The sequence below is a fragment of the Passer domesticus genome, chromosome 4 (genome assembly GCF_036417665.1).
Source record: "Passer domesticus isolate bPasDom1 chromosome 4, bPasDom1.hap1, whole genome shotgun sequence".
Classification (NCBI taxonomy): Eukaryota; Metazoa; Chordata; class Aves; order Passeriformes; family Passeridae; genus Passer; species Passer domesticus.
The window spans coordinates 77,146,198-77,170,342 of record NC_087477.1 but is presented as its reverse complement, the minus strand read 5'-3'; the positions used below and the strand labels follow the sequence as shown (position 1 = coordinate 77,170,342).

The 24,145-nt window shown below is 39.9% G+C and overlaps 1 protein-coding gene across 2 annotated transcripts in view; it reads left to right on the top strand.

The window, feature by feature from the left end:
* The first annotated feature begins 1,400 nt into the window (after positions 1-1,400).
* The window catches only part of UVSSA (UV stimulated scaffold protein A), a 47,153-nt gene continuing 24,408 nt past the window's right edge, over positions 1,401-24,145 (top strand). Inside the window, exons 1-7 of one of the 2 annotated variants that reach the window (XM_064418940.1) lie at positions 1,401-1,637; positions 1,826-2,156; positions 5,465-5,585; positions 6,757-7,185; positions 8,262-8,371; positions 8,969-9,097; positions 22,239-22,347. In XM_064418940.1, the coding sequence (XP_064275010.1) occupies positions 1,540-1,637; positions 1,826-2,156; positions 5,465-5,585; positions 6,757-7,185; positions 8,262-8,371; positions 8,969-9,097; positions 22,239-22,347 (1,327 nt within the window). In that variant the 5' untranslated portion in view covers positions 1,401-1,539. Of the gene's footprint in view, positions 1,638-1,825; positions 2,219-5,464; positions 5,586-6,756; positions 7,186-8,261; positions 8,372-8,968; positions 9,098-22,238; positions 22,348-24,145 lie in introns of those variants that run through there. The other variant, XM_064418941.1, reaches the window with a different exon arrangement.

Here is a 24,145-nt window from a genome sequence, read left to right as displayed (position 1 = left end):
TGGAGCTCTGCTGCCAGGCACAAAACCACTTTTGTGACACTTTTGTGGCACTTTCGTGGCACTTTCGTGGCGGTGCAGCCGCGCCCAGCGTGGGGCCCCTCACGACAAGAAGGACCCCGAGGTGCCGGAGCCTGAACGGGGCTGGGGCACAGGAGCCGTGAGGAGCGGCTGAGGGCCCCGGGGGCTCGGGGGAGGCTCGGGGGGACCCTCTGGATCTCTGCAATTCCCTGTCAGGAGCCGGGGGCCAGCAGGGGATGGAGCTGTGCTGCCAGGCACACAGCCACGGGGAGAGAGGACGGCGTCAAGGCGCGCCAGGCGAGGCTGAGGTTGGACATCAGGAGGAATTTCTCCACAGAAAGGCTGACTGCACCTTGGCACGGGCTGCCCAGGGAGGTGTTTAAGTGTGAAAAATGTGTATTTTATGATTGGCTTTTCTCAAGTATTAAAATGAATATTGTATTATGTTAGAAAGTTATGCCACATTAATTTTCTTAAGTAGTGTATTAAATATAGTTTTAGGTTATAACATAATGTTAAAATAGAAACTGTGCTATGTAAGATATTTCTTTAAGAAAGGACTAGCACCAGATAGAAGCCACAGGACACCTAAACCTTTCAGAGAAAGGGAATTTATTGCTCTCTTATCAGCAGAAAACTAACTTCTTCCCACCTCGCTCAGACAGGAAAATGGCATGAGGATTAAGAGGAAGAAGTTGACAGCGACCAGACAGAATCCTGTGTTTGAATGGAATTTATGCATCATGTATGAGGTGTATGAGTATGCAACAGGCGATTGTTTTTAAGGGTTAATCCTCTGTTAATGGGTGTCCTTTTTCGGGCTTGTGTTGCCCAGAAAGAGGTACCCGGACGTCCGTATCTCTTTGTTTTTATTGTCTCATATTGTCCTAATCTCAAACGTTCAAATTTCATTATTCTAACTATATTACTATTTTTATAACCATTTTATTACTATTAAACTTTTAAAATTTCAAAAACAAGCGACTGGCGTTTTTCACGTTAAGGAAAGACCGGGGCGGTGGTGTTTGGTTGGTGTAATTTACTGTATGACAATCAGGGGCGCTGTGTGCCGGCTGCGGGCCCCTCACACAAAACCGCGTGCGGCTCCTTTAAGGCTTCCCCCGCCCTTCCCCGGCCGCGCTTCCCGGTCACGTGGGCGGGGGAGATGGTAGGCGCCGGGAGGGGGGGAGGTGGAAGGTACCACCACGGCACCCCAAAGGGGCGGGGCTCACGCGGGGCGTGGTCCCTGCTCAGGGGCGCGGTCTCAGCGCTCGATGGGCGTGGCTCCGTGTGGGCGTCTCTCCGCGAAGGGCGTGTGCACCTATGGATGGGCGTGGCCTCCGCAAGAGGCGGGGCCGTGCAGGGGCGGGGTTTCCTCGGGGGCGGGGCTCCGCTGAGGGCCGGAAGATGGCGCCGCCCAGACGCGGCCGGGCCCGGCGGTGCCGGCGGCTCCCGGCCGGGGCTCCCCCGCCGTGAGGGACCTTCGGGGAGGGTGACCCGGCAGCTCCGGTGCCGGCGGAGATGGAGCAGCGCCTGGCTGAGCTGGTGGAGGAGCTCACCACCTCCGGGGAGCCGCAGCTGGAGCCCGGCAGGATGAAGGAGCTGAAGAAGATCTGCAAGTACGGCCGGAGGGAGGGACGGAGCCGGGCCCCGCTGTTGGCCCCGGGGCGGCTGTGGGGAGTGGGTGCTGCCAGCACAGCAGCTGTTCACTTAAAATTGAAAATAAATTACGTGCCCAAGCTTACGCTTTTACGTGCGTCTTTTTAAATATCTCCCCCTCCCATTTCCTCGTTGTCTCCGTGCTCAGGGCGTCGGAGGAGCACATCAGGCACGCGTTCCACCTGCTGCTGACGCGGCTCCAGGAGGAGCACGCCGAGATGCGCCTCTCCGCCTTCCAGGTGGTGCAGGAGCTGTTCGCCAGGTCCCACCACTTCAGGACGCTGCTCATCTCCAACTTCCAGGGCTTCCTGGAGCTCACGGTGGGGATAGACCACGAGCAGCCGCTTCCCCCGCCCAGGGAGGTGGCGCAGAAGCTGAGGAGAGCGGCCATCCAGGCGGTGCAGGACTGGCACGAGAAATACGGGGAGGCCTACAAGCAGCTTTCCCTGGGATACCACTTCCTGAAGCAGAACAAGAAGGTACTCGGCGTTTTTTACTCCGCTCTGTGGCACTAGGTGATGATCACCAGGAGATGTTCAAAGTAAGGAAACCAATAAATGTGGGGAAAAAAAAAAAAAAGCTGTAGGGAACAACACTGCCTGTAGGAGCCCTCCTGTTGAACACGGCCTTTGAAAACAAACCCCAGGCTTTCTGTTCATCCTGCAGTGCTGTAGGTTTTAGAAACCAATCTTGTACTCACAGCTCTACCTTTATTCAGGGTGCAAGCACTGCTCACCAGCTGGCTTTCATCCCCTGATTGCTGACTGGAGCCCCCAGGTTTAGCTCTTTTGGGAAGGGCAGTAATGGTCATGCATTAAACTGAGGATAAACAGCTGCTAAATCTTTCTATAGCCAGTTTAAACTAGCTTGATTTCTGTACTGAGCTGCCCAGTTCTAGATCCCCTTTGCTGTAACTTTGCAAGTGTATGTGCCTGCCACCCTCAGCTGCAGTGTTACTGTGCCAGAAAAGAGCTTTTATGAAAGAGAAATTTCATGTAAACCTTAGCTTTTATATATAATTTCAAGTTGCTGTGTTTGGAACGTTCTGATGCTTTAGTCTGTCTTCTGAGGTGCAAGAGTGAAATCTGGAGCACTGTTCTAGCATTCACACTACCTACAATGATAAAAACAGGCTTTCAGTAAACACACTGATTTTCTTTCTCTTCACAAAGGCAGATCCAGATTCCTAACACAGATGAAAAGCTTTTGTGATCTGTAAAGTGTTTCTGTTGTTCTGGTTCCATAGTCAGCTAGTGGTGTTCCCCACTGAACTGTGCTGTGCTGGTTTTTCATACAGATTTTGGCATCTGCTCACAAAAGATGATTGTCCTTGAGTTACCCTTTCTTATCTTGTTTAGGAAAGGAAGAAAATGAAATGACAGTGATGAGGAGAAGTGCAAGACTGAGACAAGGGGGCTTTAACACCTAGTGCAGTTTCACCCAGTTGAACACAAGTGTACAACAGCTCAGCTGAAGTTTGGCAGCTCTGTCCGTGCTCCTGGGGTCAGTGGCTGCTCCCCAGTAACAATTGGGGGATCCCTCTCCAGGTTTTGAACAAGCTGTGCTGTTTTCTAGAGCAGCTGGATTTGAGCTCCTCTACAAACACTGCTGTCAATAGAAGCAATCTCAGGTGGTTTGATGTGAGCCAGCTGGCCTTTTGCCAGCTAAGTGCTTGAAGTGTGAGAAGCAACCAAAAGTTTTGAGGAGGCATTTGCTGCTTTTCTTGTAGTGAAACACATCACTGTTGAGTTTTACTGGTTTGGCACGGTAGTGTGGGGCAGCTTGGGTGGAGTGTTAGCTCTGTGTGTGGCCCACAGTTGGGTTTTGGTTGGGTTTTTCTTAATGATCACCAAAATCACTTTATAAACAGTCAGATGATGACAGCTGCTGCTCTTTCAGAGTGTAAAGCTAGAGAACTTCCCACTGTTAATGTTAGTAGGTCAGTAGTAGTAGGTACCTCTATAAATGTTTGACTTCAAGAGGAAATAATGCTTCAGTATACATGAAAGTAATTGTTTACAAACTCCCATCTCAAAGTTTAAAAGAAGAAGAAAGAGGAAAAATATTTCACCTATTTCCAAACATTTGCATTTTTGGGCACGTGACTCATCTTGTAGTACCTTTGTAGCTGAGGAAAGCATGGATGGAATTACAGAACAGGATTCCAAACAGATCCATGCAGATGTGTACTGCTGTATTCCAATACTTTCACAAAAGTTGCAGTAATTGTCTCACCCTGCTGCTTGGCATCCTCTCAGTTGAGCAGTTTTTTGCTCCTCAAACATTTAGTTCCATAATTGCAGACCAGCAATAAAAGGCTTCATGGTGCTTTTGGTACAGAGGATGGGAAAGAATGGGCAGATGGCTCCACTGTAGGTACTCTGGCACGAGGCAGAAGTTGTGCTTTAGGAGGCTGTAGCTGTGATGGTTTTCTGTGCAGTCCAGTCTGACTGGGCACTTCCTGGGCTCTGTGTCTTTGTTCTGCTTTTGTGGGCAGTGTTGCTCTTTGGGTGGATCTGTTTCTCACAGCTCTGTGTGGGGAGCTGTGCAAACCTGTAGAAAAAATCAGGTCCTGAAAACACAGAAAACACTCTGGTGATCCACATGATGCAGTAGGCTGTGAAACCAGATCTTTTCCCTACCACCCTTCTGCCCACCCATTCCCTACTGAAAAAGCAGCTGGGTAAGTGTGCCTATTTCCTAAACTGATGGAGACCCTCCATGCCAGTTTCTTTGACAGCTGTTAGGTAAAAACATTTGTGTCACTCCAAAACTTTGTTGTAGGCTGTTGAGAGCCACTAGTGGATGTTGACATGCTTGATCATCTGGGTGGTGGCAAGAATAACAAATCTTCAGTGAGTGCTTGTGAGGGAGACGTTGCAAGAGAGTCTGTGGGCTGCAGAACCAGCAAAGTGCAGGTTTACTCAGCATTGTCTGTCTGGCAGTTCATAGAAGTTATGTGGTACCAATCAAAGGAAATTCTGTTTTTTTTCAAAAGGGTTTCCTTCTGCATTAATGCAATCAAGTCTCCCTTCTTTAAAACATGAGTGAATTTATTTTTGTGTTTTCAATCCCTTCTAAGACCAAACTAAAAAAAAAAACCAAAACAAATATTGCTAATATTTTAAGAAACGGCGTTTTGAGTAGTTCAGATTCATGTTTATAATTCAGCCACAAGGAAGTGAGACTGAATGGTTTTTTTTCCCTCAATGTCAAAATCCAACAATGCAATTATAAAATCACAAATTAAGTGTTTCTTAATAAATTTGAAGGTGTTCTCTTTTACTTTCCTTTCTTATGAAGTTCTTTTGTAAGTTATGTATAAATACACTAGTTCTTATAGTACTTATAAATTTTCCTAAATTTCCTGGTGGACGTGGTGTGATGTTTTCATGTAATTTTAATATCTCCCCTGCTCTGCTTCCTGCTCCTTCTCCTGACTCCTTGTCTTCAGCGCTGTGACAGAAGTCTCCCAAAGCCCCATTTGTTCTTGCACTCTGGATGTGAAAATCTAAGGGGTTTAAGGGGTTTGTTTTTCTACCTTATGATTTCCTTTTGAAAGCCATTGATTCTCAACAGCCCTTTATTAGTAGGAGTAAAAACTCCATTCACAATTGCTGCAGTTATTGATTCAAGGGGTGAAGAGATAAAAGGAAAAGCTGCTGAGCTTCTGGCTGATGGCTGGTGTTACAGGATTTTTCACCACAGATAAGGATCTTAGGAAATGGATTTTCTATATATTTCTTACGAGGAATGTTACATTTTTTTTTCTTAATTTCCTCCTTAGGTGGATTTTCAGGATGTGCATGCCAGAACTGTGGCTGAAAGGAGGAGGGAAGAGGAGAAGCAGAAACGGCTGGAGAACATTTACAAAGAAAAAGTCAAAAGAACTGAAAAAGAAATGGAAGGTTGGTTGCTTTGCTTCTTTTAGTGCATTTTTGGTTTGGTTTTTTGTTTATTTTTGAAGCAACCTTTTTAAAGGTTATATAAAATAAATTCTGAGAGAAGAGCTATCCAGTTAATAGCTGACCACAGAAAGCAGAAATACTGCATTTGTTGGAGCTCAACCCTCCCTTTCTCTCACCTAAAGAATATCAGGGGAAAGAAGTGACTGTCATGTGAGTTCAGGAGGAAGAGATGGAAAAGAAAGAAAATGTTACCAAGTAAAGATCTGGTCTCTAATTCAGTAAAGTATGAGTGCATCACCCCAAGTAAACAAATCATGAGACTTTTTGTTAGTGACTTAATTTCTGTCATGCACAGACTTCCCAATGCCTGTTTGGCCCATGGCATTACTTGTGTTATATATATATGTACAGTCATTGTGTTCCAGAAATACAGGCAATGGTCTGCACAGGAATCCTGGATGCAGTGTAGCATAACTGTGAAAAGTGTCACAATGCAGCTAGAAAATGTAACTGGGGCCTGAATCTCTGAGCAATATGTGCACAGCAGACAGATTTCTGTCACCCCAAAGAACAACAGAGATAGTAAGTACATTATGCTGCAGTTATAAAGGGTTATTTAATTAAATTACTTTGTATGTAATGCATGCAATTGTGTCTGCATTTATTCTGCATGCTGGAAATGTTTTCATGCACTAGAGTGGAATTTTAAAGAGATTTAACTTTCTTAAAGTAATTTGTATTAGTAGCATCTCTTTGAGCAATAACATACATTCATGGCTATTCCTACACACAGCAATAAAATCCATGGCTGTAAAATTAATACCCACCAACATCACTAAGAATATCTCATTGAACCTTGTTTTCCTTCAAATTCTATGAAGCACTTGAGTCATCTTTACATAGTGAAATTTTAGAGAGGCTAAGGAAAGGAGGAGCCCTGATTCTACATGTCTGGCATGTAGATTCTGAAATTCTAGATTTGCTGCTTAGGGATTGTCACTTTTATAAGGACAGTTTCTGCAGAAGAGGAGGATCTGTATGGCTCAGTTGTCACTGGAGAAATGGGTTCCCTCTTTGGCAGTCCTGTTTGCTTTGTACCTCTGTGTCTGCTCTGGAGACATTAACCTTTTACAGTATCTAACAACTTTATAAAACAATTGTGTCTTGATAGAAATGTCCCAGGAGATTGCTGATACACTGACAGAGATGGAAAACTGTTTCCAGCTGCTGATGCCAGATCCTTTCAATTTTGGGGTGAACGAGATTGACCCGGAGCTCAGCAAACAAACATCTGCTGATGAGGCCAGACCTGCATCCCCCTTGTGCTCCCAGGGGGAAGTTAACCCATCCTCTTTGGGGTGCATGGATGATGAGCAGCCATGCTGCAGCAAGGACATTCTTCCTGTTCCTCAGTGTGTTTCAAGTGATGGAAACAAAGAGGCAGATGAGAAGCCTGAGCAAGAAGAGCTGGATGGAGGCACCCGCTCAGACATTCCATACAGTGGCCCTGCTCTCGATGATGATGATGATTACCAGAGTTTTGTTAGGAACCATGGGCTTATTTCGCATAAATATACTCTAGACCTTGAAATCTCCACAGGTACCTGCAGAAACGTCTGACATGTAGCTGGGGGCAACCTTTCTCTGAAGTGTTTTGTGCTTGTGGTTTTGGTTTTGTTTCTGTTACTTAAATGCTGGGGTTACTGGACAGCATTTTGCTTTGGGATTCCTGGACACCACTTTGATTTTTTTTAATATTTTTTTTTTCTGTTTCTGGTTCCTCTAGTAACTCTTCTTAGTTTTGGGTGTTCTTGTGTGTGGCTAGCAGATTTCATTAATTACCTTCTAAGACTGAACATTTGTAATAGTAGTTGCAAGCCAATTATAGCACGTCATTGTATCTATAATGAGTGTTTTGTGTTTAAAAACAATCTGTCTATCAAATACAATTTTGTCTCTCTTTGCTGTTCACCTCTTCCTCTCTGTAGCTGGGGAATAAGCTGCTAGTTTAAAAATCTTACAATTGGGTGTTTCTGAAACTTTTTTCTTGCAAGAAATTAAGTAGTTTTGCTAGCAAGTGATTGCACAATTTTTGTGTAACTTTGCTAGTGTGAGTTACCTGTAGAAAAATCAGGATGGTTTGTGTTTTGGAAATCTCTTAAAATTCCTGTCCTAAGGTAATTCCATGTGCAGACAGTAAGGTGATATCTGCTTCTCTGTTTGCTGACAACAATGGGTGAAAAGTATAACTTTTACTTGGATAATGGCATACTTGACTTCTTTGGCAAGCAAGTCCCTGCTCTTAGCAGGGTAGGGATTATTTTGTATTGATTATGAAGAAATTGGTACAGTAAGGCCCAGTTCATTTGAATTTGGGACAAGATGTGATGTAAATATTAAGACTGAACCTGTCTGTGGTTTATTTTGTCATTCCTTAGTAATGATGGCTTAACAACTGTTGCTGGCATGTTGGACTGAACAGTTTTCATATTTTCCTCAGATTTTTTGAGTGTGTAGAGAGTAATAGAATAATTGATACTGAGCAGAGAAGCTCAGTGTTTCTAACTCTCCCTGAAGTGATCAAATGTCTTAGAAAGAGTAATTTGCTTTCTTTAGCTCCTGTAGTGAAGATACCATAAATGTCATGCACTAACTCTTTTCCCCTGTTTTGAGCAGATATAAAAGTGCAAGAGAATGAAGATAATACTGCCATCATAAACAGTGTCATGGATGCTCACAAACTTCTCAGAAATAAGTTCTGGCCTTCTGTGCAGTCCTGGATTCAGGTGGGATAAAGAGAGAAATTTTTTTGTTCATTTTTTAATAAAGAGATGGTGAAACAAGGACTGGGATACAGTAAAGCTTGAGGGAGAATGAACCAAAAGGAAATGAAGGTTGAAGAAAGAGGAACAATTAGAGAAGATCTCCATTTCAGTAAAGGTGGACTAAAGGAGACTGCAGGAGCTATGTAGCTTGTTGGGTAGCTCTCAGCCTTGGGTGTAGTACCTATAGGCAATTCTTTGTTTTGTTTTGTTTTTAAAGATAGATAAACTTGGCTTCTTTGCAAAATCTTAAAGTAAAACACAGCTTGTTTTTGTTAGACAGCTCTCTATCAGGTTAGCAGTATATCATGGAGCCTCCTGAGAAGAATTTGGCCTATTGGAGGGCACTCTCAGAAGATGTTTATAATATCTGTTTTTGGCTTCACTAGTTGCTGTTAGTTTTTATAGTCTGGATAGAAAATTAATTGGCTTCACTAATTGTCACTTGTACAGCAAAGGAATTTGTGATGTTGTTTCATTAATTATGAGGGAAAACTAGAATTTTTTTTTTTTGGCTCAGACTTTAGAAGAGAATAAGGATGTTGTTTTCTTGGTTTGCAGCTGCTTACCAGAGCAGGAGTCAATGATGATCGGCTGAGACGTGCCATTGAACTCAAGAATAAAATGGAGACTGCTATGAAGAAATACAAGGAAATGGACATTTCCTTTAAAGCCAGAAAAAGAAAAGTGGTGAGTTTCTTAAAATTCTGTTTTACTAGAGAGGACCATTAGTAAAGTTTAGCTGTATATAGAAAAATGCTCTTTCTCTTAAGCCCTGACCAGGGTAACTTTTCAACACAGATTTTATTGTAAAGTACATTAATTCAGCTGATTGTATCTTCCCTCAAGGAGCAGCGAACACCTGTATAATATTCCAGGGGCCTGGTTATTAGACCAAAACTGTTTAAGGCATCCCTGTTGTTGTTTAGGATAGAGAAGTGGGTAAGTGCAGATTTTATTTACTCTTAGTTCCTTTATGTGTAACACTGTTAAATCCTCAGCTTGTTTTGTGCATATTTCTCAATAGACACTGTACTGCTCATGTTCTTTCACAATTTGCTAAACTCTGAGAGTCTCTCAGTTCAGGAAAGCAGTTTGTCTGCTTTGCAGCATTTACTCTGTACTAAGCATGTAATGTGATTAAAGTAATCCCAGGAAAATTTGGAGCTTCAAACTGTTTCACAGACATCAACTACCTGTGACAGCTCTTGTGAAATAGGTAGACTTTGTGGGTAAACAGAGGCTGAAAGATCAAATACATTGTTCAGGTCCAAAAAGGAGTTTATAGCCTGTTTATGTAGATAAAAAGCAGAGCTGCATGATACTAATTTCTGTTGGCTGTGATAAAACGAAATAACTGCATAGCTTAACATAAAAATAAGTGCTTTGGGTCAGAGTCCAGACTAGAGTCTGGTTTGGATTTACTGGATTGTAAGAATTTGATCTGGACATAACACCTTGAGCTTAATTGTGTAGCCTCATTTAGCCATGACTGAGTGTTGTAGACTTTGCCTTCATTGTACAAATGAAGCTAAATCAAGATTAATCTGGTTCATCATCTTAACACCACCTGATGTGCCACACCAGTCACAAATGCCAACTCTGAATGAAAAGTACTGAAAGACTGTCTTGTCAGAGGCTTTTGTCTCCAGTGAAATATGTGTGCTACCTTTATGCAACCAGCTATGAAGGAATCCAGACATCTGCTGTCATTCCTGCCATTTGCTTGACAGGACTTCATTTGCTGCACCTCTGCATGGAATATTGGTTGCTATATTTCTTGTAAGATATAAAAGACATTCAGGCCTTGATTTTTGTGTGTGTGTGAACATGCATGTGTGTGTGTGTTTAGAGTGGTATGGTTACCACTTAGGAGAGTGACCAGTGCTGTCTGTATGCTTATATAACATGTTTAGAACTAATACCTATATTAGTTTGAAAGCTAATAAATTCCATTGTTAAAAGGACAAAAAGATAGGAAGCACATAGTGCTCACTATACTTTCAAAATGAAGCAATGCAGACTGAGTTAACTTAAGCATTGAAAACAAGATATAAATATTCCTAGGGTTTCTCTCCAGTGGAAAATAGCCAAATTTAGTGTTAGTGCTGAGCTATTTTAAATTTATAACCTGAACACAGAGAGCTTTGTACAGCAGAAGGAAACTGCATAAATTATATTTTATTCACGTGTCAGATGACTTTATTGAAACATAAAAACATGGCAAATTGGGAGTCTAGTAGAACAAAATAAACAGAATCTCTTAGGCCATGGTTATTGAATCCCCATCTGTCAAATATTTACATGTCACCTTGTGAAACGCTGCACACATCTCCTCAGTTGAGCACTGCTGCCTGTGTTAGGTGTTGTGGCTTTGTCCAGGTGTCCTCGTGTCCTTGGAGCTCTTGCCATGCTGGTTTTGCTGTCTTCTGCCTCTCTGAAGCCAGGAGGAGCCGTGGTGAGAGGCTGTCTGTCCTGCACAGCCCTGGCTCCCAGGCACGCTGTCCTTGCAGAGCTGTACAGATGGGATTTGCTGGCACATGGACCTGCTCACGTGTGGAGATGGGCACACCTGGAGATGGAGGGAGTGTTCAGTGGGCAGAGAGGGAGAATGTGAATCAGTGTCTGGGTGCAGAGGGCCCCATGCAGATTGGTTTGTGGGTGGTTTGTGCCATCTCTGTGTTTGGATAGGATGGCAGTTCTCTGAGGTAGCTGTATCCTTAACAGGGAATGTAAAGGTGAATTGTTTGTGTACTTTCAGCTCATTTTAACTGTCATTATGATGCTGCACCACAGCAAGCCATTCTTTCAGGGACAGAGGGGTTTTATTTAATTAGCAAATATAAAACAGAGTGACAGGGACTTGGCAGCTTGGCTGGGGACTTGGCTTGCCCATTCTCCTGGGACTTCTTTGCCTTTTCTTCGTGCTCAATCTCCATGCTTCTGTGGTCACTGATTTTCCCCCTTTTCATCTGTTCTATTCTGTTTTATTTCTGTTCTATCTGGGAGCAGAGGGAGTAAAGGCTTTACCTATCCTCAAACTGAGATCAAGAAAGTTGATAAAGGGAAGGGTTTATTGAGAGACAATGAAACTGGAGATTTATTACTGTGAACTCTACTATAACTCTCAATCCCACAGAGATTTAAATTGCCACTTTAAAGAAGGAAGGTCCTGGGGTGCCTTACAATCGCCATGTGTCATTGCTGCTCTTTTTTAGCTGATAAGTTAAGGATGGATATGGCTGAAATGCAAATAATTGTGTATATCTGGAGTAATTCTTGATGCTGCAGTTTAATATGAGTATACCAGCAGTGTAGCTTGATGTAAATTACACTGAGAGCAAGAAATTGGTGGTTACCTGGCCTGATTTCACAGAAGACATATTTGATTGGTTCATAAGGTGTGTGCTTTTGGCAATCCTTATTACATCCATGCTTTCCATTGTTTCTCATTTCATTTTCCATATCACAGAGCACAAGCCTCCAAGGCAGGCGCCTTTGGCAGTCAGAGCCTGTTACACAATTAGCACAAGTTACTTTCTCTGAAGTTCTTTTTTGCCTTTATTTTTACTGAAAAATGGAAAAGTCAAACTGCTTTTCAAACCACAGAACTTTCTGGAGGTTTAGGGAACTTCCCTTGTTCAAAGTCTCTTGAAGGAAACTTTGTACAGTGAGACACTTTGACTTAAAATGGTTTATAGTGACATGAGCTCTAACCACTTTTACTTTTCTCCTCCATGAGAGTGAAGAACACAAACCATCAGACAGTCTTAATTACAAGGAGGGCCATAATTTCTATGTGACACTTACACCCTGCCAGCACAAGCAGCCTGTGTATTGTGTTTGCCTCTCAGGAGCTGTGGGAGGAGAGGGAAAAGAAAAACAAAGCTTGTCCTTTAACTGTCTAGAAACAAATCCCTTCAAGCAGATTTTATAATTATTAATACATCCCAGTTTCCCAGTCCACACATTCCCCATTCCCACTGCTGTGCCCCCAGTAGATCAGAAGTCAAGGCATTTTTTACTTTTTCAGATGGCTGGAGGGTGGGTGAAAAAAATCACAGACTACCTGTATTGGTCAAAGGCAAATGAGTTTTTGTGTGCTTACATGGGTTACGTTCACTGTAGTTAAATCCTTGTTTGAGGTGTCAGGTTTCTGACAGGAAATGCATTTTGAGGGTATAAACATTTTGAGGGTTTTGAAATTCATTTTTCTGTGAATCTGGGTTTTGGCTGAATCTGGGTAAAGAGGGTGGGAGCTGTAAAAAGGCTTTTATCCCACAGTAGCAGGGTGTCAGACAGGAACCTTTCTTCTCCGAGTGCCTGCTCAGGATAATTCCAGTGCCCAGTAGAGGGAGTGCAAACTGCACGCTCCACATTTTTCTCTGTGCCACCTTGATCCAGAGCCAGCCATCTGCTCAGTCTGTGTTTTCAGGTAAACTGACTATGACAGCAACACCAGAGACATTTCAAGCTAATTCCTGACTCCATGAATTATTGTAAAAGTACAGTTGTAATTATTGGCTTAGATTGGTGTTTAAATGGACAGTACTGTTTCCAGACTTTCAGTTCTTTTGCAGGAATAACTTATGATCAAATTGTTCTTAATTTTTTTTAGATTTGTTTCTCAATGTCTTCTTCCTTTTCTTATAATACTGGATTTAAATTTTTTTTCTTGTTTATTTTCTGATTTGCTGCTGATTAGATGCAAATGATCTTGCAATTTTAGAGAGGACAAGCATGTTCTGTATTATAACTCATGCACACTACCTTTCACTTACATCCTTTTCATAAAGACTTACCCATTAGAATAATACTTGAAATGCTGACATTGTTAATAGAAATGTAGCTCATTAGCTGGATTTTGTACACTCAAAGTATGCTTATGTCTTACGTAATTACCTTGGGAGGCTGTGGAAGGTTTAGTACAGAGGCTGGCTAAAACTTGGGCAGACAGAACCCAGGAGGAAAGATGATGTGAGAAACATCCCATTCATGTGTGTCAGCAGAGGGATCATTTAACAGACCTGTTACACTTTGAATTTTAAATTTCAAATTGCATTAACAACCAGGGATATATAGTTTTTCATTAACTGTATTCATTACTTTTTGTTTCACCTTTCCTTATCTTCTGTCAAATCTGAGCATGTGCTTGGATCTTGATTTATTCGTGTACTTAATTTTATCCATGTGAAACATCTGGTTGAACTCAATAATGCCATTAATAATTAGATTTGGAGGAGCCTGTCCTTGTGTTGTCCAGAACCTGATACTCAAACCTCACTATAATATAAGTAAGATGTTTTCAGGAAGATTAATATCAGAAAATTGTTACAAATTTACAGTTTAAATATTTGCTGCTAATTATTTAGTCCTAAAATACATTAAAAGGTTTAAATTTTAATATGTTATAAATTAAGCCAAGAGTTCTGCCAATTACTTGGTTACAACACTTGCTGACTTTTTTTCCCCCATGTCCTCAACTACAGTTTGGCATTTTAGCAATTCTAATGAGTTATTTCTACCTAATAATTTTGTAGCTTTAAAACCAGCTCTTTTCAAGTCTGTCTTTTTGTTAAGTTAGTGCCTGCTTTAGGAAAAAAAAAAAAGAGCTGCACTTGAATTTTAGATTTCTTTTTCTGCATCTGTAGCTGTAGAGAACCCAGTCCTGCTGACAGCTCTCTGTAACAGCTTCCTGTACTCACATCCTTACAGGTTATTTTTCTCTTGTTCATTTTAGAGAACCCCTAACCTGGGGGTTAGGTAATTGTCCTCAGTGGTCCCTCACAGTGCCTGAAACGACATTTACTAAAACATGCTCAGACCATGCAGCAAGAGAGACACTTTGTAGAGAAGTCTTTTCCTCAGGTGCTGCTTTTTAACAGAAACCCAACTCTTAACAAGAAGTTGGCCAATGAAAACTGGAAGCATTTAATTTTAAGATTTAAATGATAACTTGATGTTGATTGTTAGTATGTTTTCTACAGAGAAATATAGGAATATTTGATAATTACAGCAGCATTATTCCTAAAGATGTTCTTTACGAGATTTTATACATTGTTAGCACGTAACATGGTCAGAATAAATAATAACATTTATTAATATTTATATAGTCAAGTTGGTAGCCCAGGTAACATTTAAATGGTTTGGGTTTTTTGTCTAGGTAATATTTATCAAAAAAGCCAGGTCAACCATAACTGTAAAAGTAAACACAAAATATTAGGTGGGTCACGCAGATACCTAATGTGCCCTCTTCCCTCCTTCCTGTTTTAATTTTGTTTTTATTGTCATGTTTCATGTTCTTATTATTCTTTTAAAGGATCACTTTTCAGCTAAAAGAGCTTTCTATTTTTTAGGTTTTATTAGGATGTACTGATATAAAACAAAACACTGTAAAATGAGCCCTCAGAACAGCACTCCCTTGTTAGAGTGTCTGATCAGCTGGGTGATGGGTTTGGTTGGTTTTGTTTCTTCCTGAGAGCTGAATGTTGCTGTGGTGTGTTTTATGCTTTGCCCTGGCCATGCAGCCTGCCACTGCTATGAAGTTATTAAAAATATCTTGTTATGCAGATCTGGCCATGAATTCTTGGGGTTGTCACTGTGACGACCTCTGAGCCCTGCCTGATTCGCAGGTGGCACAATGCAATTTGGAGCTCCTCTAATAGAGTGTAAAATAAAGGAGGATGTCTCCATCATCAGCTTAACCCTTATGTTAAGTATTTAAGTTTTTGAGGCCCAGGGGTCATCTCCCTTGATTCATCTATGAATACTGAGCAGTGTGTACTCTCTAAGTAGGAGATATAAATTTGCTTCCTGCTTTTTATCCGTCCTACCTTACAAGGGGAAATTGTGTATTCAAATGAAATTTTTTTGTAAATGAAATTTAAATGTGTATTTATAAAAATGGAAAAGGAAGAAAAGTTTTAGGCTTGAAATATACATTAATGCATTTAAAGTTAGCTGATGAAAAATATGAAACTAAATATATCTGCATCTAAAATGTCTTTGTACCTGAAATCTGCAATCAGAAATGCATGTAAGGTTATGTGTATCTTGCATAGAATAATTTTTTACCTGCCTGTAATAAATTAGGTTTATTTAATTGAGATGTCTATTTACCTGTTGTTAGACTGGGAAACCTTCACTACTTCAACTAAAACTGATGAATCTCCCATGAATGTGATACTTATTTTCTGAAAAATGTGGATTGCAAGAAAACTTGGCTTTTTTGATGTACCTGCTTAAGGATTATGATTTATACAACCACGATTTTGGTGGATGGTAGGAGCTCTAGTAGTGAGGTATGAAAATACATCTGAGGACACATCTTGGGTGGTTATTGCTAAAGAAATACTGAACTTGCCTTGCAATATCTTCCTGAGGTAATAGTTTTGTCCAATGTAGCAGTTTTCTAGACTGTGCCTTTATTTTCTGTCCTCTGAAACTGTGAAGGCACCCACTGATCTGCTGGGTCTATTGGACATACCAGTTTTTCTGGAAGGATTCATGAAGATGCAGAGTCTTTTGAACTGGTTTTTGAGCTTGCCCCTCCAGGACTGTGAGAATCCTCACAGATTATTGCTTTAGGGAAAAACTGGTTCATCAGGTAGTTGTTATCTTGCTGAGGCAATTTGGAGCAAGGTGTGTTCATTCTCCAGTGTACTTTGGCTAAGTGTTGGGCTGGAACCCTTCAAGCATTTTTACTAACTCCTGGAAATTAGGAAATAATTTGAAAAGTGCGTTCCTAAATAAAAGTCAGCCTGGCCAAGATGCTTATGTGCTGTTGAGCAACTACACATGGAATGAATGGTGATACTTTTACGGGTGAACATAAAATGTGCTTTGCCTGGACCACATATCTAATTTGCAGTCATGGGGTTTGAATTTATGTTCATATCACAAAGTGAAGGGGAGGGAGGCTGTGTGGGAGGTTCTTATAAATAGAGCTCTGTTAGTAGTTTGTGTTTTCCTTGTGTTGCACATGAGAAAACTCAAGCATGGTTCTAAAATCTGTCCAAATGCCAGCATTTATTTACATGTCACCTGTGCTGATGATATAAAAGAATGGCAAAGGAGGAATGTGTCTTTACATTAAAGATACACTGTTTGACTATTCAGTTTCTATTACTGGCACTGAAGATTTTTCCCCCAGTCACTGCTTTCTTACACAGAATATCCCCAAATTTCATTTAACGTGACTGAAGTATGTTTTGTGTTGTGGTTGAATAAAAAATGTATGTGCTTAAGGTTGCCCCTCTAACTAGATTCTACAGCAATAAATATTCTGGTTCCCCAACCAAAATCTTCTAGAAAAATATTTAGTTGGCTTTGAGTAGATGCACATGAGATATTGGCATGGTGGAATAATTTGCAAGATCTTTCAGTGAGGGTATTAGCATATAAATAGCAGATGCAATGACGACCATCACAGCTGAGTACATTTAATTTTTAGTTTATAAGATAGAATGGGTTTTTAAATGCATAGCCATCAAGCCTGCTGAAAGACAAATGAAGTTTAGAGTTCACTTGTCTGAGGATGCCTTACATCATTTTTTTTTAGAAAAGGGAAACAGGCACGCATAAAACTGAACAAAAGTGATTTCTTGGGTGAAAAGTAATTGAGATTGCAAACCAAGTTAATTAGACCATGTAAAATTTATTTAATGGTCCCAGCTGTAGTTTGCAAGTGGTGTTTTAGTGAGTAGATATGACTTCTTCATGTGCTATCTTTTCTCTTCCTTCTTTTTTCTAAAATAATTAGTAGTGGCTGTACATCTAGTCCTATAAACTGATTGCATTGTATATTTCAGTAATTTTATTGCTTGCTTTAATTATGATTGCAGAGACTCGGGTTTTTAAATCCTCTTAACAGAATGTAGCAGTCAATTTGTATAAAAGTGAGCAAAGGATCAAGGGTTTTTCTTCACATCTTTCCAAGCATTGTGTGAGGCTTTTTTCACATTTCCAACATGGGTGGAGGCTTTTTTCACATTTATTACTGGTTGGGATGGGTGAACAAGGCCTTTAACTGGGCTCTGGTTGCACTGAGCTGCACTAACAGATGGAAGCTGTTGGAGCATTGATTGCAAAGTAAAAGAAACAATTGCATTTCTACTGGCATCCAGTGCTTTTTCCAGGTTTTTTTAATAATGCAGAGTAATAAGGAAACATCTGTTCATTCAAGTTTTTTTTTAATGAGTTAGGGAGGAAATGGTTTGTTGCACTTGTCTAGTTGGAATAGTCAGCACTATTTTAAGTTTTTAGTGAAAAATCAGGAGAATTTTGAAGATGTTCTAAGTGATTACAGTGAAAATAATGCATATATGTTTTTTGTCTATTTTTATACCATATTCTTATATGTAAATAAGTCCAGCTCAAGAATCTGACAATTGCCTAGCTAAATCCCATTTCTTCTCACAGGAATATAGATACCTAGTCAGTGATCCTACCATGTTAAAGAAACCAACAACCAACACATAATTTTGCAAGCACATCATTCTATGACTTAGATAAATAAATAAAAAATAAATATCAGCATTTTAGAGCAGATTAACAGGCTAAAAATTCCCTTCCTCTTGGAACTTGAGGAGCAGTGGTGGTGCAAGCAGCCTCTGGTGGACCATACTCTAGTGGCACACAGGGGCCCATCCACCTCCATCTGTGATAAGACTGTGTTGGAGAGTTTCCTCATATCACCTGGTAATTAGAATGGATTTGAACCCAGGAGCTTCTTTCTCACATTCTTTGACAGGTGATTGAGAAACAAGCAGTTTGTGACTACCTGTCTTAGAGGTATTTAATCTTGTAGACTACAAGAAAAGCTTTACATTGTGATATTTATCACTTGCTCTTATACTTTTACTTCCTTTCAGCCATGGCACACTAGCAATTCCATATTGCTTGTTTTTATCTTCGTCTCCTTTTTCATGGTTGCAAGTACCCTAACCCCTCATTCCTTAAAGGGTTATAATTTAATTGCCACTTAAAACTATTGTCTTAAATGTTTATTTCCTCTGATTTAATGGTAGATTGTTTCTTTTTTTTTTATTGACTGAAAAAGTTTACCTATAATGGAAACATAGATAGGAGGTGGTTGAGCTTTCCCACTACCTCTGTAGAAGTTGCTTTTTGGAACTTTAAAAAAAAAAAACAAAAAATTTTCTAACTAATAATGTTGCCCGTGAGCTCTCCCACTTTCTCTAGCAAGGAAATGGAACAAACTTACATAAATAGGATGTTTCTGATAAAGAACCACTGGAATGAAGTAAATTGAGGTATAACTACCTGCTATTACTGTGCAACTTCTTGAATTTCCAACAGTGAAAACTTTAATATTTTAAAGTAAAAAGATAACTTATTTAACTTGTTAAGGATTTTATCAAGATAAAGACTTTATGTCTATTTGAAGGGAAAAGAGGGCTTAATTCCTGATAGTTAGCTAAGCAGTTAATTTTTTTTCAGGAAATCTAAATTTAATAGAAGACTCCAGGGAAATTCAAGGGTGTGAACAATACGCATAATATTTTATGAAAATGACCCCCATATTTAAAATCTGGCATTATATGTTATGCATTGTAGCACCAAGTCCACATCTACCTTTTAGAAAATTAAAACACATAAATTCTGTTTAGTGTTTGATATGTGCTGCACTAGCTGAAAGCCATAATGCCCCTAAAACCTTGGGTTGCTTTTCACCTTTCATAAATTCCTGGGTAGATTCTATACAAAAAATAATTTTCAGCTCCGTGGCTCATTGTTATTCAAAGTTGATTGATTGTCGTCATTTACCCAGTGAGGAAGTTAAGTGCTCCTGTCATTTCTGAAGAGTATAATTGGGACGTTTCACAGGTCAGTGGTAGTGACAGGTTTCCCTTTTGATTAGTGTTAGACTGATAACAAAAATTACAGTTTCCTATGATTAATGTTTTCTATAGTACTTGAATGCACAGTTCATGGATTGTACCTAAACAAAGTGAATTTGCATCTGATTATGCCTTCTCTCTGTCAGGCTTTTCACGTGCTTTAAAGTTTTAGATCATGCAGGTAATACAGCAAAGTTGCTTCCAGTGCAGTTTTCAAGTGGAGGAATAGTGAAGTCCACTGAATTTTAGAATATTACCATACAGAGAGATATGTGCCTTGAGTGATATGAACAAATTAGGTGAAATTTCAATTAAAGATAGTACTCTGCTTTCCCTCTAGTCCCCTCAGATATGACATGCAAGGAAGTACTGGTATTATATCCCTGCAATTTTAGGTATAATCTGGCAATTTAAGTTAAATGATCAGGCTGGACTGAGTTCTTTCCTCTTGCTTGTTTGACACTGTTTCTCTGTTCCTTAAACCTGTTGCTGTTTATTTGTTTACAGACTGAGTAAATACAAAGGGAAAACACTGAATTTCCTTTCCCTGTTTTATTATGTGAAAGTTAGTTTGTACATTATTGCATGAAGTTGCAAACTCAGATCATCTATAACAAATTTTATCTTGGTGAAATCATTTTTAAAAACCAGGTAAGAAATGGAACCTGAATATGAAAAATACGATAATGTCCTGCTTGTAGCTGGAGGTTATTTGGTGGTGGTTACTTCCAAATTTAAATTGTCCCTGGTAGATGAAAAGGGAATGACAACACTAGCAGAATTTCAAAACCAAAATACAAACCACCTAACTTCTCTTCAATCTCTAGCCCTCTTCAGATGTGCAGTAGAAAACATGATGATTTTTTTCTTTCTAAAGGCCATTAGTAATATCTTCTAAAAGTTGTAATTTCAGACAGATGTTCTGCTTTCAAATCTAGTGGCCTTGGGAGTTTGTGCTTGGTGGTGGATCCTTTCTTTGATTAGAACTCTGTTTTGGATTCTGCTGGGGAGGTCAGGCTCAGTGTGCATGTCTGGGCTGGGCCAGGTATGGCCTGAATTGCTGCTTTCCTTTAGATCAGGAGAAATTATGGCAGTGGGAAACAGAAAGTAAACCAAGGGTGCAGGATCCACCTGCACTGAGCTGAAAAAATACTGGCAGCTCTCAGGGCAGGGATAATTGGGCTGAGACTGCACTGGGGTCCTTACCTGGCTTTGGCAGCCAGGTGCTCTCAAACATGATTGCCCTGAGACTTTACTTTAAAATGAAGAGTAATTAGGTATTCTGTAGTAAGAATGCAGTAGTAAATCAGCTCCTGTCATCAGGACAGTAAATCTGGTTTTTTCTCTTCTTTTTCACTGGAACTGCAGCTTCCTTAGCTCAAAGTAACTTTTGAAACAAAGAGAAGAATTTTGCTTCTAACTTACACCATCCATTCACATTGTGTTAATGTATATCTGTGTATTAATATCAATCAATGTTCTTTTTTAGAAATTAATGCAGTCCAGCTTATAATTAATTATGGCCAAAAAGAAATACTGATTTTTTAAAAGTTATTATTTATTTTAATTTTTAAGCACATTTGATTAACCAAGGTTAGCTGCTAGATTTTTGGCTGCAGAGTATATGTATGATTTAAAGGAACTCAGCTGTGACACAAGATTAGTGAGTTAGATTGGGAAAATTCTGCTGCAGGCAAAAGCTGCAGTATCCTCTGTTGCTTGTAACAATGAGTAGTTGGTATGAATATTAACAGAATCCAGGTGCACTAATAGAAGTCAAGAACACAGCTGAAAATAGTGATGATTGTGCTATTCCTTGTCAATTGGATTGCTTTGGGTTGCAGCAATGAAGTGGAAGAAGTGATAGCCTCTGATGGATTTAGTGGATACCTTTTACTATTTCCTTGTAAAAGCACATGGCAAACATACAAGAAACTGCTAATTATGTTGTTGGGAATGAGGTGACTCTGAACATGGGCAAAGGAAATAAAGCTTTAAGTCTCCATCATTGTTGCCTTTTTAGGGTAGTTCTTTTTAAAGCTCTGATAGTACAGGCCATGTCTGGTGACACAGATTCTTTTAGCTTATGTGCAGTTTAGAAAAAAAAAATTCAGGTATGGAACTAGCTTAGAAAAAGGATAGATTTGATGGCACATACATAGCAGTTGCTAGCTAAAATTATACATAGGAAGCCACTTATGTGGATGAATTACACTGGTTAGTTGGAACTCCATTTTTTTTTTCCGCCTACTCGTAGATCCTCAATTTCAGACTTCAAGACAGACCAAGTGCCCATTTAGGAAAATCCTGTTTTGTTGGTCTTTATCAGAGTAGAGTGTGCTGTCTGCTGGTATAAATGATTGGGATGTACCAAATCAGTTAAGAAATGAATGTATCAAATTATTTTTAGTGCTGTTGTGAAGAAACACACTGAACCACTGTCGTATACAGATCTGAATATTCTTAATTGGGTCTCTTTTAGCTTGCCCATTCATCAGCTTCCCCTCTTGTTTGCCTTCTCTGGTTTTGAACTCTTAAACAATTTGTGATACCATTTAACATGCCACAGATTATTTGAGTGCTGGTAAATGAGTAAAATCATCAAAATGAGAAGAGTTGAGACTGTCATTTGCTCATTAAGTCAAAATCTTGATGTTATTTTAAGATTTTTTGGTCTTATTTTATAGCTTCACACTTTCTCAGACTTCACCAGCTGCATGTGTTCTAATGGATAAAAGGGGCTTTAAGGAGGCCCTTAGGATAGAGTATGGCTTTAGAGATAAAATGTTAAGCAAAGGCCTAATCTTAGATAAAGATTAAATACATAATTAGGGAAATACTTTTGACATAGAGAAGTCTCAGTAGGGCTATCAGGATGTTTGCAAAATATTTTCAGTCTGAAGGGAAATGAAAAACAGTCTTCACATGAAAATAAAGAGAAAATAACCCCAACAAAAATATCTCTGTAGATGAAAGCCTCGGATGATGATGATGATGAGGATGAAGATGAGTTTGTGGAGGTCCCTGAGAAGGAAGGTTATGAGCCCCACATTCCAGACCACCTGCGTAAGGAATATGGTGAGTTTGCCCAGCTGTGACAAGCTTTATCCCTGCATGTTACTGCTGCACTAAGGTAAATAAACAGCCATTCTGAAGTAATAAAGTGATCAGCAGCGTGGTAATCTCTGCCTGCTCTGAGGAAGTCATTACATGGACACAGGAGCAGTGATTGGCTCTGGATAAACAAATACTTTTAGGAGCAGGAGCAACTGAGACGAGCAGCTTATTCCATTCCATCATCTTCCACAGGAGTTCAGAGCCAGGAGCAGCACCCTGTGTGCTTCTCAGTGTGCAGAACACACACTGGGAGAGAAGGGATTGCAAAGGGAAGCTGGCAGTGAGCCTGAATATTACAAATACTGGTGCCAGGCTGGTGAGCTGGGATAAGGTGCTGTTCCCTCACCTGCATTAGTGGCAGCTGGATATGCACAGCCACTTCCTCCCAGAGAATGGCCAACTTAGGGTGCTGCAGGGTGGCTCTTCTTGTTTAGGTGTTGCTGTCTTTTTGTTTAGGTGATGTTAAATGCAGCTCAGCCTTCAAGTGCAGAACGCAGGCACAGAGCACATACCAGATAACAAACTATAATTTTGTATTCTTAGTAAAAGTAGATAATTTTTAAATGAAGTTATACTTACTTGTGTTCTTGTCAAATTGAGAGTGGTGTCAATGAAGAAGGTTCATCTTAATTCAGCTTCAGTGCATTGCTCCTTGTCCTTTGCACCTCCTGCTTGGTAAGTCTGCAGCTTTACTTCTGTGTAACTCAGTATGTTTGAGGACTCCCAAGGTTTCAGTACATTGTAGAGAAGGGTAGCTGCCATCAAAAATCTTTAAGTTAAAAAACCTGTAAGCAGTGGCTTCCTCCTGCATTTGTCCATGAGTATTTGTGTAAGACTGGTGCTGTTGCTGTGGCTTTTTCAATCCTGTTGATGCTTACTTTTCCCATTTCTGCAGTTTACCTCATAAAAATCAGGCTGCAGCTACCACCTGGAACTTGTTTTTCATATCTTTAGCAGCAGCCTAAGTAATTCTAACATGCAAAAGTTCTGTTTGTACTTGCCAGCTTCGCTGGAAGTGAAATGTATTCACCTCTTTTATCCCATCTTCCTCATGGACACACATCTTTTAAAAATAAAGCACTTTACCACCCTTTGTATCACACTAACACAATACTTGGCTGCTGTCTGAATTCCTTCTTATAGGGAAGGATAAAAGAAGAAGCCTGCTATCTACTCAGGGATATTTTAAAAATCAAAATGGATTAAGAAATTCCCAATTTGTATTTAAACTATTGCTGATAGGAGAATACATTATAGTGAAGAAGTCAATCAATCAGAAAACAAACAAAACCTCTCATTTTGTATAACTGTTGTTATGTAGGGGCTAATGGTCACACTTGGTTTTTCTTAATCTGATGTGTTCATTAAAAAACAACATTTTGAAAGAAATTAATCATTCCTGATGCTTCTGAAGACATTCAGCTTTACTTACTGCCATTTAAAGTCATTATATATGTTCCCAGTTTAGGAATTGGGCTGAAAATAACTCAGAATTTCTGAAAATCACAGCTTAGAAAATGAAAGTCTGTGTGAGTGTAATGTTCTAACTGAAGCATTAAACCTCCCATGTGAAATAAAATCCGAGTGTTATGTGGAAAGTGTGAATGGTTAAAAGCTATTTTTCCTTTTGTTGTTACTTTTCCTGAACAAGCCAGATTAACTTGATACAGTAAACCAGAAAACAAAGCTGTAAAACATGACTGTGGAAATGGATTGAAACGTGACATGTAAAGTATTGATTTAAATGTCACTTTATTTC